We start from the raw sequence: 17,745 nt of genomic DNA, 5'->3' as shown, positions 1-17,745 counted from the left end.
GAAACAAGTGTCATCAACACAGTAAATACCTAATTTTGTTCCTTACCAGGTCTTCATTATAAACACTGTTGTGGCATTTTGCTTGTATTTTATTATGCAGAGTGCTTTTGTCATCGCTTCTGTGGTTCCTGTGGATGACTGTTATCAAAGCACCCTAGATCAGGTTATCAGCCAGAAGCTGCAGCTCTGCTGTCAGGCAGGGTGTAGCGTTTACTGGAGGAGAGTCTGGAGAAGCTGGAGGCTTTGGTGAGACTCCTGCAGCTCTGCCTGACTTATTTTCCATTAAAGTTCACAAGGGCTTGGGTAAATGGTGAAAACTCAAACTCATTTTGATGTGTGGCTGGTTCCCTCTCCCTGGGAGACAGGGAACTGAGACTGGCTGAGCAGTTCAGTGATGGGAGAGTTTGTTTAGCAAAGGGAGGACTACCAAAAATGTACAAGTCCCACTCTCCCTGAAGCTCCTCCTTTCCAGCAAGGTGGTTTTGGGTGTCTTGGAGAGAAGTTGCTGGTTTGGTTTATTAACGGTAGCTCTCTTGGTGGGAGCGGGGCCACAGTGCCAGCAGTGAGGAGACACAGCTGGGAGCTGGGGACAGTGGCAGGGGCTGGGACTGTGCTACAAGGGGGATGTTGGGGGTCTGCAACGAGAGTGTGGCTGGCTGTGATGCCTCTCACACCCGACTGTGCTGGCGGTTTGCAAGTGGCTCTTCTGCCTTCTGAGTGATGGAGAAGAAACATGCTTTAGCTGATGGGCAGTTCTGGTCTTGTAGCTGTAAGACTATACTAAATCTCACAGCAAAGAATCCTTCACATAAGCTTTTTAAAAACATGAAGCAAAATACAGTATCAGCCTTTTAAAAAGGAGGAAATAAAGTAAGAGTTTCAGATTCTGCCATTCATCTCCCTCTTTAGATGGAACGCTTCCAGTTTCTTGGCTGATAGGGACTTTAATTCAGTATTGGTTGGTATCTAGCTCTGAGATTAGGCAGACAATTGACACTGATTTTTTAGCTTATAATTGGACTTCAGCCTTGGGCAGAAAATGTTTGGAAATAATAATATGTAGTGTTAGACCACATTCCATCAGCTCAGGTCCATGCTCCTTGCAGCCTCCAGTGCAGCCTCTCAGTCCGGTGGGGCTCAGCGTGGACAGTCCCTGGGCCTGGCCACCTTTGTATGCTGCACAGGTGGTCTGTTGTGGCACTGTTTAAAGCCCATTCTGGTAGATGCAAAAATAAAGGAGTGATTTGGATTGGCCTTTTGGGGTTTTTAGGTCTGTAGGCAGCTTGATTTCTCTTATTTCATCTGCTGGCTCCCACATTGGCCTGTCAGTATTTGTGGAGTCAGTGCTCTGCTTTTCTTCACTTTAGCCTCTTTTTATCTTCTACATGGATACTCGATTTCATCACAAAGCACTTATACCTTCTGATTCCAGGTGGGCTTTTGTCAGCTCATAGCTTTGTATCAGAGGACCTGCCTTGGCCCCAGCTGGGCTTGGTGTGCTCTGCACAGCCCGCAGCCTCTGGCTGAGCTGCAGCTCCAGCACCAAACTCATCACCTGCTGCTGGGGCTGGGCATAAAGCATAGTCCAAGAAATGTCTCTAAATTGGACACTCCAGGGAAATCCCTTCTGTTTATGAGCTTTTCTGACTTGGTTTAGGTAAAGTATGGCTTGTCATTTGAGCCACTGTATGGTGGTGTTTGAGCTCAAAGCTGATGAGATCGTTTGTATTTTCCTTTTGGCATATCAGACAGTGGTGAGTTGGAAACCATGGTGGGGCAAAAGGTCCAACTAGGCACATTCGAGGAACAAAGTTGGGGACAGAGAAGTGTAGGTGCTGCTTGTTCCCTTGGTGTCTTATTGGAGATTAAGATTAGTGAAATGCAATTTCAGAACATGTTGACATGTATCAACGTAATTCACACATCCTTGGCTTTGGCTAATCTCTGGAAGATAAGATCAACCAAAGCTAAACCAAGTTTTAGCCTTGTCTTGCTGCCATGCGGGCGCTGATTTTGCCCAGCTACCAGGAAAATGCAACTCTAGCAAAGGAGTGTGACGAGGAGTGTTGCTCTGCTCTTCCCCTGGCATCCACAAACCTATTGCTAATGTAAGCTTTTCTCTCTGAAGCGGTGGCAAAGAGTTGCCACAACACCATGCTCCTCTGCAGCTGGGACAATGATACTGCCAAGCTATTTCACAGAAATGTAGGTGGTTTCTTTCTGCTGTATGTTAGGATTAACTTTTCATGTATCCCAGGAGTTCCTCTTGCACTCTTTCATCCTTCTTTAAATGTGTACAGATGAGTATTACATGCTCTACTTCTAACATAAGCAGAGGTGTACAAATTAAAGGGATTGAGAACAAGGGATTCTCTATTACTATGTGCTTTTTGGTAGTAATGTAATCATATTAGTGTGCACTGGATGAAAGAGTTATCATTGAAGTAGGACTCTGTGTTTTCCAGCAGGAGAACATCTTTCTTTCAGGAAAACATCAGCACAGAAGCAGCAGCTCTCTGCCATAGGGTTGCTTTTCATGTCATCAGTGATGATAATTGCTTCTCACGATTACAATTATTGCTTATACGGAGAAGGCATCTTATGAAAATTAATGTGATTTTTAGGTAATTCAGCATAGAGCTGAGGAGGGAGCCCAGGCTGAGGATGCCGGTTTGGGATGCATAATATTTTCACTCTTCTCTGCTAAAGTTACACAAATAAGGGGGAGATCTCTTAGCAGAATATGATCAAGGGAAACAAGAAACTCTAGAAAACACCAGATTGTCAGCAGAGCAGTGCCAGCATTTCCCCAATGCAGTACAGCTGGCATGGGGGGGGGGAGGGGGGGCAGGGGGCATGAGGTACTGTTTTGGATCTGAAATGAAGCCAAGTTTCTGACCCCATAGCTGCACTGTATTTCTGAAGAGCTGAGTCAAAATGGAGCAGAGACCCCATCCCCTTTCTCCTTATAGACCTGGCCAGGAAAGGTCAATAGTAGCTGATTTCAAGTCCTAGACTGAAGCTTTTTTTTCTGAGATAAACCTTAACTGGGTGATCTGTCCTTTTCTTGTTCTAAAACGTTATTCTGCTCTGTCACACAAATGCTTGGTCCCTTGGCAGCTGATTTCAGTCACAAAGAAATCCATTCCTGTATATAGTTTGCATTTTAATTTTTTTCAGGTTGTGTGGTACTTTGGATGTCTTTGGGAATGTAAAATATTAATGCCTGGAGAACAATGAATATTTTCTTGCTAAAACTGGTATTAATTTTAAAATTTAGCCGCATCTTAAAAAAATAAATATATAAGAGTACCTGGTATTTCTTACATTTTAATGTATAGTATCTGTGTAAACTAACTGCCTGTCTTCTGAGATCTGGTAAGATGCTGCCCTCTTTGTATTAAGGCAGGGATTATTACTAGAAACATGCGATGCCTTTGCGGCAGTATGTGCTTTATTTTTGTATACAATGGCAGCTCTGTGTGATGGTTGACGATTCTTGGGGTTTTATTTTTTTTAGAGGAGAACAGGAACAGTATCCTCAACTCCAGCCTGGAATCCGTCATCTCTTCAAATGTAAACAGCTTCCTTAACTCCAACAACGCTCCCCAGCCCAGCCTGAACTCAAGTGATCTTGAACTAGAAGTAATTAAACCCAACAGGCCAAATTCACTGTAAGTATGGTGGTAATTAGTGTTTTATAGGCTCTCTGTCCTTAATCTTTAATCAGGGCTGTTTCTTACTCTGAATCCCAGCAGTTTGTTGAAGAATACAATTTAACATTTTAATTTTTAATGGGTGCCTAGCATGTTCCTTGCATTTTTAACTTGATCTTTAGTTACTGTGAGTTATATCTGCTGGGGAGTTTCAGCTCTGATTATTTTGCACATGTGGAATACTTTTCAAGCAGAACTCCACGTTGCTGCTTTTACTGCTTGACGCATCTGGTGATAACTCCAGCAAACACAAAGGACTTTTCTTCTGAGTTAAATTCTTTGACTGTTGTCAGTACAGTTGATCTCCAGCCAAATCTGTGCCATTGCTTCTGCTATTGCTTCCTTCATCTGGAAAGTTCAAGGGAAAAAATAGTGACCTTAGCAATGACTCCCTGGGGACAGCCCAGTTATTTATGAAGTCCCCTGAACTTGACACAGCTGAGCCCTCGAGCCAATGGCCGTCTCTGCTGGGGGAATTTCCTTCCTGCCATGGCTCTGCTGGGCCCGATAGCATTTTCCCACAGAACTGCCTTTTCTCGTACATGTGAGGATCTGCTCAGATCTTCAAGAGCCACTGCAGTCCTTGCAAGCCAAAGCCAATTTTCCCCAGTGCTCCTCGGCATGCCCCTGCCCATCCCTCTCCCCACAGATCAGTCAGGAGGAATGCTGCTCCCGCCACTCAGTTTATGGCCTTGTCTCAATTAATGGAGACCTTCCTTCCCACCCCTCTGGTCCTCCCACAGGCTCCAAACACTTCCAGTTCCCACTCAACCGTAGAAGCCCCCAGTCTCTTGGGAGCAGACAGGGATATTTTTGCTTTAGCTGCTTTGCTCTCGTTATCAACAGAAGGATTGCTAGGGACTCAAAATGGATGAGTGCCAGGGTGGGTACTGCTGGAGATGGTACGACTTGTTGCTCTTGGCTTGGTTGACAGCAGTGCTTGGGGTTTGGGGGGTCTGGAGTGTAGCCCTCATGGCCAGCATGTGGGGATGGCTCAGGCCCCTGCCTGCAGTGGTTTGCATGGGCAGAAAGGTAAGTACACAGCAGGCAGCTGGTGTGAAAATTGAGTGCATGTGTGCATGTGTGAACAGAGGACAGGCTCTGGCTTTCATCCATCTGCTCTGCCTCTCTTCTCACCATTACTGCCACTAAAACCGTGAGCTGTATGAGTACCAAACAAGCCCTGCCTCTTGTTGACCTCACCTGCCATTGGCTCTGGGTGCAGGGTTGGTAAGGCTCAGCTCCGTGCCTTACCTGCTGTCTCTGGATTTACCTACTGCAAGAAAGCCACCTGCAAGGAGTGTTGCGGTGGCAGAATAGAGCATCCAAAAGGTAGGATGCCTCTAACTGAGGTTGCACGTTACATATGTTATGTACTGATTAAAGATGCATCGATATCTCATGCCTGTACTGTTGGTTGAAGCTCTGGAAGTTAGTCACATACCATTCCCCCAACAGGTTGTTTTTAGTTTCTTTGTCCTTCAAGGGCTGAAAGAGTGCTGTAACTTATAATACAGCAAGGTTTGTGAGCCTGAGTCTTGCTGTGACCTTACAGGAATTGTTTGCCAAATTCAGTTATTCAGATTCCAAGAGTTGTGTCTTCCTAATAATTTCTTTTTTAAAGGAAGTCATAAAGGAGCTCAGCAGAATATATCAGTTAAAGCTATATGAGGCTTTGGGGAATGGACGCATCTTGCTGTTACCAAGGAATTAAGTGAGCAGACCAGCAGTGAAACTATTTGGTTGCCGCCAGTTAAGGGGCCTTTACAGTTTTGCAAAGTGAAATAGTGTTTAGCAGGGGTAGCACTGGCAGCTCTGATGGCTCTGACAGTGTGGCATTTGGTGCTTTTCCTCAAATCTAGTGATGATGTGATTATTTTTACACAACTTTTCAGTCCATGTTGAGCTAAATGTCAAAAAATGAGTCATAAGGTGAATAATACCACAAGGCAAATATTTTATTCTCTGTAACCCCAAATATTTCAATCAACTATCTTTAATCTGATCTTTTGATGAGAAATGAAGCATCTGACTTCATTTTATTCTTTTTAAACAGTGCATGTATGTAGAGGAACTACAGAGGAATGAAGGCAGGTTAATTAACATTGATAATATACAGCTGTGGGCTGGCTTCAGGGGCAGTGGGCTGGCTGATGTAGACAAGGTGCAGCTGTGGCTGGTTCCTGCTAAGTAGTTAAATAGCTCTAAGGGGTACAGAAGAGGAGCCCTGGATGAAGAGAGACCAGGAAGAAGCAGAGAGCGAGCATGAGCACCCTGGATGCAAGAGAGACAAGGAGAGGCTGTGCTGGGGCAAGGTGTGGGAGCTACTTATCAAAGTTAACCTGGTATGTGATGGTAAAAGCCTTGTTGCAGCCAGCTAGTTTACTAGGCCTGTGACACATGTAGATGTCACTTCAGCCCCTCTATGTCTGCTTATCCATGAGCACTAATCTCTACCCACGGTTTTGGCAGCGCCATGGTATTTTGTCCTTGGTGGTCAGTGCTCTGTGGGGGGTTCAGTAGCAAGGATGAGGAGGGCTGCCAGCAGTGGGTCTGTCCCCCAGACCAGCCCTGCAGCTGTTTACAGGCTGCAGTCTGGGTCAGGGCAGGGTGTCTGAATGGTGCCAGTATCCCAGCAGCTTTGTTGTCGCCGCTCGGTGGGACTACCCAAATAATATGTGTATAAAGCCACTTCTGTTTTTTTAACCAGCTGAGTAATTTGGGCTTTGCAGGAAGCCTTGGGCAGCTACATACACTGCAGTAGTATCTGTTACTGCCATGCAAGGCATTCTGGTGCTCCCCTGTAATTACCAGACCCACAATTAGGGTATACAGCAGTGGGGAAGGTCTTAGGGTGCCTTGCCCTTTGCTGTCCTTCAAATACCCTGCCAAATTCTCTGCCAGTCCTCTGAGACCCATCTTTGAGCTCTGCTTCAGGAGTTTTGGGTTGTTTGTTTGGGTGGGGGTTTTTTTTGCATTCTTCAATGTTTTCTGTAACTTTTGGCGGTGGACCAGGGCCATCCTGTTTGAGGACCTGTTCAGGAGGGGCTGGCTTTCCTGGCAGCCTGCCCATCAGTTGATCAGCTGCCTGAGTTGGGAGCCAGTGCTCACCAAAATTCAAACCCTGCAGCTGAGGAGCTGTAAAATTCCAGGTGTGTGGAGGCCAGAAAGTCCTGCTTTCCTCCTTGAAAGAAAAAGGGATTTCTTCCTGAACAAGAAACTTCAAAAGAACAAGTACAAAAGAATCCTGGCTTCAGTGTTTCCTTCCCTTCAAGAAAGGGACCTCTGCTTCCCTAATTGGACAACAGCAAAGGTTAGTAAATTCAAAACTACTCAGACCAGAATTTGACCTACTGCTTATTTTCTGCTAAATACACCACTGAAAAACAGGGTAGATGGAGACTTCCGTGCAGGGGAATTCCTTCATTAATTAGGGCCTTTTCTGACTATTCTGAGGTTTGTTGCCTTGGTGTTGGTGCATCTTTCACCCTTTGCCCGCATATGCATACTGGACACAGTGACCCCAGTGTCCTGTCTAGCCTCAGCATTATGCCAGGCCCCAGGCTCAGCTGAAGCTGTCCTGAGATGGGTGCCCACCTAGGGAGTGTGATGGGCAGAGTGGGCACACAATGAGCCTTTTGGCATCAACATTGCTTTGAAAACTGCTTGTCTTGTGGCATCACTGGGTTGCCCATTAGTGGCTTTGTGTCACCTTCTCACACATGCTATGTTGTAGGCAGAGTGTGACAGCTGTGAAGGGAAAACTACCTTTTTTTCTGCTGGTCACAGGGTATCAAACTTCAGTCTGTGCTCTGAAAGCTGCAATGTTGTGTTGCCCCAAAGTAACATCCACCTTGAAGCTGCTCACCAGCCCAGCCAATGGCAGGGACAGTGGTGTACCTGAAACTATCAAAAACCCTTCCATCATTAGTTGCCTTCTCCCCACAAGCAGCAGCTAGATTCAGTGCTTCCACCTTCATCCTTTAAGCCATGGTAGAACCCAAGTGGGTTGTCCCCAGACATGGATGTTTCATGTTGGGCATGGTAGCTCCTGACTGCATGGGAGCCACGGCACAGCTACTCACCCTCTGCAAAAGCTCTTTGGGAAATTGCAGGGAAAGGAGTTGGGTCACTTTGATGTTTTTGCTTCTTGTTAAGCGGAAAACTGATGTTCTTGTGGAAATCACAGAATCGTCAAATGGTTTGGGTTGGAAAGGGACCTTAAAAGTTCACCTAGTTCCAACCCCCTGCCAGGGGCAGGGACACCGGCCACCAGCCCAGGTTGCCCCCAGCCCCGTCCAGCCTGGCCTTTGAGCACTACTGGGGATGGAGCACCCACAGCTGCTCTGGGCAGCCCGTGCCAGTGCCTCACCACCCTCACAGGGAAGGATTTCTTCCTAATATCTAATGTAAACCTGCCTCCTTTCACCTTAAAGCCATTCCCCCTTGTCCCATTACTACATGCCCTTGTAAAAAGTCCCTCTCCAACTCTTTTTGATCTTACTGGGAAACATGGAGTACAAATGTTAAGGACTGCAAGTCTGGGGGATTTCTTGTTTTACTGCAGTAAGCACCAATGCATTCAAAGCTTGTCTTCAAATGTGCAGTGCTGAAAGTTGTGAATGCTATTTGTGAAATTACAGATGTTTGTTTGAGCTTTTGTTTACAAAGCCTCTCGGCTCCCTTCTAAACACTCGTGTATCCACCAGCTTTGCTCCATGGGGAGCTGAGCCGATTCCTAAATCTCTCTTGTGAGTGTGTGCTGCTTCTACCCCAGGCTCTGGGTGTGATGAGTGCTTATGGCAGTGACCATGCTGGGGCCAAGGTGTCCTCTCCTTGGTGCTGTTACCACTGTCACCCTCCCAAGGGGAGCACTGTTGTTCTCAGATTCACCTTCCCTTGAGCATTGTCCTCCTGCACCAACTGGGAGGGAAATGGTTTTGCTGCAGGGCAAAGGCTCTTTCTTCCCAGCCACCAATCCGGGTTTTACTATGGGAATGCATTTATTTTTGAGGGCTGGGCTTATTTTTATGGAAAAACTGCTCTGGGCAGGAGTTGTACCCGGTGAGTCAGCAGGACTGCAGTTCCGTGCCAGGAGCTGTTACTGTGGCTGCAGGGCATGGAGGGACTGGGGCTGGCTGCCCAGGGCCACCAAAGCTCCAGGGAGAGGGGTTTGTTTCTAAAGAAGTGTCAGATTTCTTTATCCTGCCCTTGCAGAAAATATCTTAGAAAATATGGCAAAACAATAAAGTGTAGTGTTTCTAGCATATGTGCTTCAGCTGAAGGGGGGAAGTTTTCAAACTAAATTGCGTGATCATGAAAAACAAAAAGCATTTAAACCCTTTAAGAAAAGCACCTTGCTGTGGCAGTTCTGCTATGCATACCTGTGAAGCCTCTGACATGAGGTGTATCACTGTAGATAACAGACACCTTGATTGGTGTTTGCTTTGTATTTTTTCTGTTTTATTTATATATTAGTCTCTTCTGTATTATTCAAAGACCTCTGCTGCACGCAGGGCCCTGCTGTGCTGGGTACATGGGCAGCTGCTCCAAGTGCTTAGATCTGGCTAAGGCCAAATCAGAGGGGGGTGCTGCAAACACACGAGGCAGTAGCCAGATAGCATTACGCAACCTCGTTAGAATCACCTTTTAGTGCTTAAAATAAGTGTAATGCCTGAGTCTTAATTAGCTTTTGGGTGTAATACTGGGTGCTTCTGGCTGACTTCCTACCTGCGACTTGCTGCAGGCTTTTATATTTGTTTGCAAAGCTGAACAAGTAATGTGTTACAGTTTGGAAAACAAGCAGCAGCCAGAACTTACTGGAGGAGGTAAATGGAGTCACCAGGGTTTCAGTTTCTCCGCTCACAGTAATTTTGTGTTGTATGGGGCTGTTTTGAATGTGGGGTGGGGCCGGATGATGTTTAGATGGGTAACTAGATAAGCTGCATTTTTGCATTTTGACTCCACAAAATTGCTAGCCTGTACTCTTGTAACTATAAATGTGCAAATGATACCGCGGGCGGGCTTCTGCCTTTTCTTTTTGAAGGGGAGGTGAGCATCAGAATCGCCCAAGAAGGGCTGGACTGGGTGACAGAGCGCACAAGTTTAGCAACTAGCTCAAGGGGTGCTTGCCTGGGTCCTGCAGGCACCCTGTTTCAGCAATAGCCATGCAGCCCTCTGTCAGCTGGCTGCAGGCAAGTGTTGGGACGACCTGCTCCATCCACACCGTCCTGCTGCTGCTCCCAAGGAGAGGAGCAGCGGGTGGCTGCTGTTGGGAAGACAGGCTGGCTGCTATTTCATGCCTGTGCAAATGGGACTAGAATATGAAAACTGGACACTTTTTTTTTTTAGTCCTTGGCCACATCTTTGCACTAATGTTTCCCAGTGGTGGCTCAGAGTGCTTATTTTATTGTCTCCCAACCCTTTTTAATTTTTTGCTGCCACTGAAGGAGTACTCCATTACCACTGCTGAAGTGAAGCACAGCCTGACAGGACTTCTGGGATGTTTCTGAACAGTTGCTTCTTACAGGTTTCTCATGCTCTCTTGAAGGCTTGTTGATTTCTGAAGTTAGTAAGGCTCTCTGTTGGAAGATTACCTAGCAGTGCTCTCAGAGGCAAAACTTCACATTTCTGGGCTGCCTTCTGGAAGGGTGCCCCCAGGAGGACCTGACCATTTCTGTTTGCCTGACCTGTCCTTCCCCAGCTGTGTGCAGGGCTTCATGCAGACCTGCCTGTTTGCCCTTAGCATCATGAGTCCTGTGGTAACTGGCATGTCACCGTCTGCTGCTCTCCTGTACATCGGGTTGGACAGGCAGCCCTCTGCCTGTAGCTCAGCCTGCCTCCATGCCGCTTGCAGCCCAGGTGCTGCACACCTGGCCCTGCGCTGTGCTGAGTAGAGCTCAGAGATAGGAGACCTTCCTGTAAGTCACCCCATGGACAGAGATGGTGCCCTGCAGTGTTGTGTTCTCTGCAGAAGCTTGGCTGTTCTAGCTGTTTTTCCTGTGCAGAATGACTGGTTTAATGCCCTGAGGAGACACCGTGGGTGCAAGGCATGCGTGGGCTGGAGTGCTGAGCAGGTGGGCAGCAGCGGCTGGGGGCTGTGGGGCTGTGATGAGTTGCAGGAGGAGGCTCTACCTGTGCAGAGCAAGCATGGAAATACGCCTTTTTATGTGGACTAGGACTCAAGCGTCAGATGTGTCAGTGAGTGTCTAAAAATAGCAGGGAGCGAGCTATTGAATAGCCTGGACCCCAGGCATGGCAGGCTCAACCCTGCCTAGGGCTGACCCAGCACGACCCTGCTGGCTCTGCTTTGCTTCTGTAAAGCCCTGAGAAGCCCCTTGACATTAGAAGGGAACCCCTGAGGCTGGGAGTCCTGACGCACAAGGAAATGCCCAGAACTAGCTGCCCTGCAGCCCCTACAGCCTCCCTTTCCCAGCCCTCAGGCACATGGGGTCCATCCGTTCACGCTTCCCACCCGGCTTAGGGCAGTGGAGGGGCCTGGTGTGTGCCCAGCCACCAGGCAGCTCAGGCGTGAAGCTTCCCCAAGGCTCTGGTGCTGGCTGGTGTCAGATGATGCCAGCTCTGGAGCACATGGCTTGGCAATCTTGACGTCCTCTTAAAGCTGGGTGAGCTCATGTGCCAGTCAGTGTCTGCTCCCCTCTGTGCCGGTGTGGCAGTTCCATAGCAGCTCCCCTCACATCGATGCCTTTGCCAGCTGTGCCTGGAATAAGCTTTGTAGGTGCCAACTAAGTCAAAAATATTGAATGCAGGAAAAAAAAAATCACTTGACAAAGGAAATACCATCTGTTGCTCCCTCAGAATGAAATATTAGGCCTTTTTGCCTTATTTCTCAAGAAGATACCGCCAGCCTAATGACACTGCCTGTGCCTGGTGGCGCCTCCTGCTCTCCATGCTGTCCCGGGCCAGAGGTGTCAGTACAGAGGCAGTGGCTGTCGGGGCTTTTCCCAGATGACAGGGGAGCAGCGCCTGGCTGGGGGAGGTTGTGTGCAGAGCTGAGGCCCACGGCAGGGACAATGGCGGTGCCTGTCCTCACCCACAGGCTCAGGGCGCCTGAGGCGGGCTCAGCCACCCAGCCCCAGCACATGCTGCTTGCCACACCTCCTTAACCCCGGGGACTCTGCCTTAGGGAAATAATAGCTTTGGGAAACTTGGATTTAGTCAACACATGCCTATTTGCATTTTACTTTATTTTCTCATTGACCAAGTATGGCTGTTTCTTGCCCTCCATGGGTATGGAAAGAAATTAGGAGCGGATCTAAGATCTAGTGGTCATGAAAAAAATAACCCAGTTAATCTATGGGAGAGAGGTTATCCCCATGTGCTTTTGATTTACAGGACCAGAATAAATCTTAATTAGGCATCCCAGCTAAAACTTGGAACTACATTTCTCCTGCCCTGCCTGAAAATAAGAGAAATTGCGAGTTATTAATGAATTTGCAAAACAGCCTCCATCGGTGACTTCTTGCTGGGGCAGGCCAAGCAGGCGGGAGGAGAGCTGGGGGTGGCAGCAGCAGCAGAGAGGGGTGACAGCATGCTGAAGCCATGGTGCCAGTGGCCTCAATGTGGTGATTGGAGGATGCAGCTTCTCCCCATTGCCCTGTCCCTTCTTTGCTCTGAAGTTCCTCGCCATCCCAAATCCATGTCTAGCAGCAGACAAACCAGCATAGTGTCATCAGTGTATCACACAGGATAGATAGTGGGTTTTGGAACAAATAATCCCTTGAACATGCAAACAGCTTTGGCAATTATAAGCTGTGACACACGTAAGCAAACACATGCAAGGAGATGTAAATAGACCTTTAAATGCTGCTGATTCCTTGCAGAATTTAAGTCACTTTTTCCACTCTTGAAAAATAACTACATAAACATGATACAGCCTTTTTCAGCAGCTCCACTCTCTGTACCCACACAGAATGCAGATCTCTGCAGCAAAAATAGTTTAGTTTTGCTTTTCATTCTTTTTTTAAACTTTTGTGGAGTCTTCAGTAGTAGAAGTGATGTGAACATTACTGTACCCTGCTTTGTTAGTCAAGTTACTGTAAGAATAAATCCTTCTTATTTCAGGATCCACATCCCTACACTGTCTGCAGGAAGATTAGCCAGGTGTAAAGGGCAGCAGAAGCTGGTGTTGGTTAGGAATTCATGGGAGAGTTCCTCTGTTTCTGGGTGCCATGTGAGGCTGGCAGCTAGAATAAACTTATTTGTAGAAAGACCCCTGTGAAGGCACACAGAGAGCATGTCTGGGGATTTACTTGGAGGATGTGAAAGCCTGAGAACTTTTTACAGCCATATCCAGCTTTTGTTTTATTCAGCATAGAGCAGCTGTGAGACAGTGCCATTTTATTCTCTGAGCAGAGCTTGATGAAAGCATGGCAAAGAGGTTACGTGCCTGAGTGCTCCAAGGAGCACTTCTCCTAGTGGGTGACATGGCGGTCACCTGGGCACCCTGACTCTTGCACAGTTTGACTTACACAGTGGAAGAAACCTAGCCTCAGGAGTGGATCTATCTTCCTATAAAATACAGTGCTTTAAAACCTTGGTAAGCTTGTGCAGTGCTGGGAAAGCTGAGCTTTCTCATGGCTGCAGAGCTAACCCACGGTTGGTCAGTGATGGTCTCCATGTCTGTCAGCTGCTGTCACAAAATACTGTCATTTCTGCCTTTCTAAAGTTCTAGAAGTGCTCAGCTGCTTTTTAGGTTTTTTTGGTTTGTTTTGGTTTTTTTACAGATAACTTGTGATTTGTGATGTATTCTGTTGAGTGTCTAGTTGGGTAAATAGAGGTGGAGAGGCCAAGGTGGTTTGTCCAAGGGGCAGCAACAGCAGTCTTGATTCTGCCCTCTGTCCTGCCCTGGGATTTACATCCTAAATGTAAATCCCGTCATTATCACACCGGATTCAACAGTAAGAGCCAGGATGGCAGCTGCTCAGAAGTGTTCCATTTCAAGCTAGGAAAATGTCCAGCTGCAGTTGAAGTTACTAATTCTGACACTGGTGTTGGATGGGGTCGGGTGAACCAGCTGGTCTTGCAAGGCAGATGCTAGTTAGTTGCTGATGAGTTTTTCACACCTTTAAAATGCAAATGAAGATGGTTAATAACAAACTGTTGCACTCACCAGATAACATCTTGCTGACTTGGCAAAAAGGTTTGCCATCCTTGTCAGCTGAATGCTGCTGCTGCTGGGTAACAAGGTCATCCCGTGTGATGAATAAGGGGTATAGCGCCAGCAGGCTGCCAAGGCTGTGGTCTGCACCTTGGGTCACAGAGTCAGCAGCAGCACAGGAGGGTGTTAGGGCTGTATGTGCTCCAGCTGAGTCAGCTGCTGCTCTCATTGTAGTGGGCCACGGTGGCAGCACCACGGCACTGGGGATGTGCTGCCAGCACCAAGCAGGATCAGCTCCAGTCTGCCCTCAGGATGGAGCTGTATGCCTGAGCCACATCTGGTCTAGCAGTTTAGTTTCATCTCTGGCTGTTGCCGCCCTGTTGGCGTGGCCCTGTCCTCACGAGGGCTTTGAGAGCTGGCAGGTTACATATACACTCTCAGTAACGCCCATGTCAAATGCATCTGCCTTCTATTTCTCTCTCTTTCACTATCCATTCCTGTATTCTGCTAGGATCGTACAAATAATTCTGGCATTATCTGCAAAGCCCTGCTAGTTTTGAGGTCTGAGCTTTAGACTGATCCAGAACCAATGCTCTGCAAACAGCAATATAGGATTTATTTTTCCCATTTCTGATGTCCAGGTCAAATTTGCACAGTTTAAAGTTCAGCTGGCTTTTCTGGCTGGTACTGTCATATGCTGAAGGTGGGATCCCCCATTGCAGTCCAGCTGTGTCCTCTCCAGCTTCCACGTCCCTGGAGGCGATGCAGATGGAGCATGGGCATCCTGCATGTGCTGGGAATGTGGCTCCTGTAGCTCTTTTTTGCACATCCCACGTGGAGCAGCAGAGCCTGGGAGCACAGCATGCTGGATGAGCGGATCACCTCCCATAGGTCTCAGCAGCAGTTATGTGCTTAAAGCCATACTCAGCCCCGCTTGCTGATACATGCAGGTAGGAAGAAAGGTGCATGTGCAGTCAAGCCCCTTTGAGTTGTTTATTCCTCTTCTGCTTATTAAATCCCTCCCTGCTGTTTAACTGCTCACAGGTAACTGGTTTAAGAGCAGCTCAGGGTTCAGGCAGCTGCTGGCTCCCCTTGACAGGGTACGATGAGTATGGCAGTGCTGGGGTGTGGAAGAGCCTCTGGTCATGGATGGACCTGCCAGGGAATTTTTGAGCTTATGTTTCCCTCTGTGCACCAGCATTTCTGGGAGGTCAGGCTTACAGGTCAGAGTATTTCTAAGATAATACCTTACCTGTTATCAAATGATGTGAGGTGCAGAACCAATGCACTTCATGGTTTTGTGCTGTATTTTCCATATATAAGTATATTACCCATTTCAAAAGGATGAATGTGGTTCAGGAGATAGGAACCCAGCAATGCTTTTAAAAGGAAAAAACATTATCTATAGACCATCAGAGGATCTGCCCTGCACATGGCCAGGGGAGCTAGCGAACCCTCAGAGCGGGCTGGTGGAGGGTCCAGCTGCCACCCTGCCCAGAGCAAGCTGGTTGGAGCGGGCAGGAGCGAGCAGGCACCATCCTCTGCACTGTGTCTGCCCATCTGTCCTTTGTGCTGTGTCAGAAGTGAGCCCTTAACCTACTCAGCTTTGGCAGTTCCTCTCCCTTTTACTCACTTGCCCTTGTTTTGCAGAAGTTTTCATGGCTCTCTTCGCTTTTGCTCGTGGTGTTTATATTCCTGAAGAATAACAGCAATTAGAGGTGCAGAAAGTGCAGGAGCAGGTCCCACCCTCATCCTGCCTTCCTGCCAGCTACTTTGGGAATGTCTGTCTGAAATAGCATCACTGGGACTTCTTAAGGAATTTTCTCATAAATCAAATAGTCCTTTTCCTGAGGAACCTGGATTCTTACCCATTCTCCCCTCACCCCAATATTCAGCCCCACTTTTAATTTGGAAAAGGACTGGGAAAATGCATTGGGTTTTTGTATTGATGTGTCTTGCTATAAAAAATGGGGTAGTTTGTGCTCAGAGAGGTGGTCTTCCTCCTGGATGGGAGAGCTGGTACTCAGGAGGGTGTCCCGGGGACACAGCCAGTAGGGATGGGTCTGCCAGCCTGTTTTGTGGGGAGTACCACGTTGCACTGAACTCTTAATGACATCCAATGGTGCTTGTCCTAGTAAAGACATTTTTTTTTACTTTAGCTTCATTTTCTGATTCTCTCTTGTTCATACAAAATTGCAGAGAAAACCTAGTGGTGAGCACAGGGTGCCTGGAGTCTTACACGGTATAGAAACTGCCCGGTGCATTTAGGGTAGGTGAAGCAGGATCACGAGGAAATAGGAACTTGATTAATTGCAGGGCTTTGGGCTAAACAAAGCTGTTTCTTCTTCCTTCCACTGCATTGTGGCCGGCTGGCCGGGAGCCACTGCAGCTCTAGTGAAAGGGAGGAGCCGGGAGAGGCATTGTCAAGGCCAACAGCTCCGGGCTGGGATTCCCCCCAGGCCCTCCTCTGTCACTGCGGGTCCTCTGCTGCCCTTTGTCAGGGGGATTAAAGCCCTGAGTGCCTGTGTGTGCCTGGCACCGTTATCTGATACAGCAAATCACAGCTGGTAACTGCTTGGGCTGGGGAGGTGTGTCTCCCACCAGCCCTGCTCTGTGCAGCCATGCAAAGCTTGGCCCAGCCCCCAAATTGCTGGGCTTTTGCCTAATCTGGGTTTTAATAGCAAAGGCCAGCCTCAAGGGACAGATCTCCTGACTGACAAACAAAAAATGGCATTTTTTAAGGATTAGGTAATATCTTGTAGCCATAGCTCCTCCGGAATAACCTTATGTGCTGAGACAGGGGGGTTTAGGCTTGGCATTTGGAGTCCCAGCGGGGTGGGGTGGCCTGAAGCTGGTGGGAGAGGTGCCCTGGCTGGGCCCCAACCCCAGGCCCCCAGGGAAATTGTTGCTCAAAGTATTGCCTTCCAAGCAGTGTTACGATGCACAATTATTTCATCTTTCCTTCTCTCGATACCGCCTTATGTGGCTGGTCAGGATTTGCGTCTTTTCCGTCTCCTAACAGAGCTGTGAGGTGCTGCCACTTTGCTCACAGAAATGGGGAAGAACCCTGGGACACTCCTAATAACAGATCTGCACATAATTTTGTCTGGAGGGGCAGAGGGTGCTCAGCCATGACATGCCCTCTGCAGCAGAAAGCCTGTGCTATTTGACGCAGATTGGGGTGAAGTTACCCCAAATGTAATTGTTTCCTCTCCTGCTTGGAGTCACAGGAACTATTAAAAGGTTACTAGAGTAAGATTAGGGACAGCACAGCAAAAATGAGGTGTTAGGTTCTGTGCCAGGAAGAAAAATGAGTTTGCTGCAGAGACTCATCATAAGCATGGCTTGAAGGGCACTTGGCAGCACCGCAGGGTGGGCTGGGACCTGGGGAGAGGGGAAAATGCCAAATTTCTGCAGCAAAAAGGCAGATAATCCAGCTGGCAAAGCAAGCTTCCTACTCCACAGTTATCTGCCGGAGGACCCAGGGACGTTCCTCTGTGCTGAGCCAGGCAGGGGGATTTAGGCAGACATCTCTGGGGGTGCATTTTTTATTTTAGATGTGGGTTTGGCTTTGTACTCAAGAAGAGTAGAGATTATTTCCAGTTTAAAACAGAAACTGCTCATCTCCTAGTTTTCTTCTTTGAGAAAAGATCCTAAAATTCCTGGTCTGTTGCTTGGCTTATTCCAGATGACATAATGTTCACAGTTATGACTGACTGATTTATTTTGGTGCAGACTGTTATAAGGGTGCCTGTATGTTTGGTTTTTTTAAAGCAGTTTTAACTTGGGAGTCCCAGATTGTGCCGGCAGTTAGAAAGCTCCATAAACTTTGGTGGTTCAAGGGTCTGGCAAACATCTTTAAACCTGTTTCATGAAAAACACAAGCAGCGTACTCAGTACATGAGATGT

At 47.7% G+C, this 17,745-nt stretch overlaps 1 protein-coding gene across 9 annotated transcripts in view; it reads left to right on the top strand.

Moving 5' to 3' along the window:
* Positions 1-17,745, top strand: part of ARHGAP26 (Rho GTPase activating protein 26) — a 211,390-nt gene that overhangs the window by 163,368 nt on the left and 30,277 nt on the right. For all 9 annotated transcript variants that reach the window (XR_008823362.1, XM_056348080.1, XM_056348079.1 and 6 more), the window contains one exon: positions 3,521-3,674. Coding sequence is in view for 8 of the 9 variants with exons in the window: in XM_056348080.1 (XP_056204055.1) it covers positions 3,521-3,674 (154 nt within the window). In the remaining variant the exon portion in view is untranslated. The remainder of the gene's footprint in view (positions 1-3,520; positions 3,675-17,745) is intronic.

Source organism: Falco biarmicus, chromosome 8 (genome assembly GCF_023638135.1).
Source record: "Falco biarmicus isolate bFalBia1 chromosome 8, bFalBia1.pri, whole genome shotgun sequence".
Classification (NCBI taxonomy): Eukaryota; Metazoa; Chordata; class Aves; order Falconiformes; family Falconidae; genus Falco; species Falco biarmicus.
Note: the sequence above shows the minus strand (reverse complement) of the source record. Positions and strands in the feature narration are given on the sequence as shown.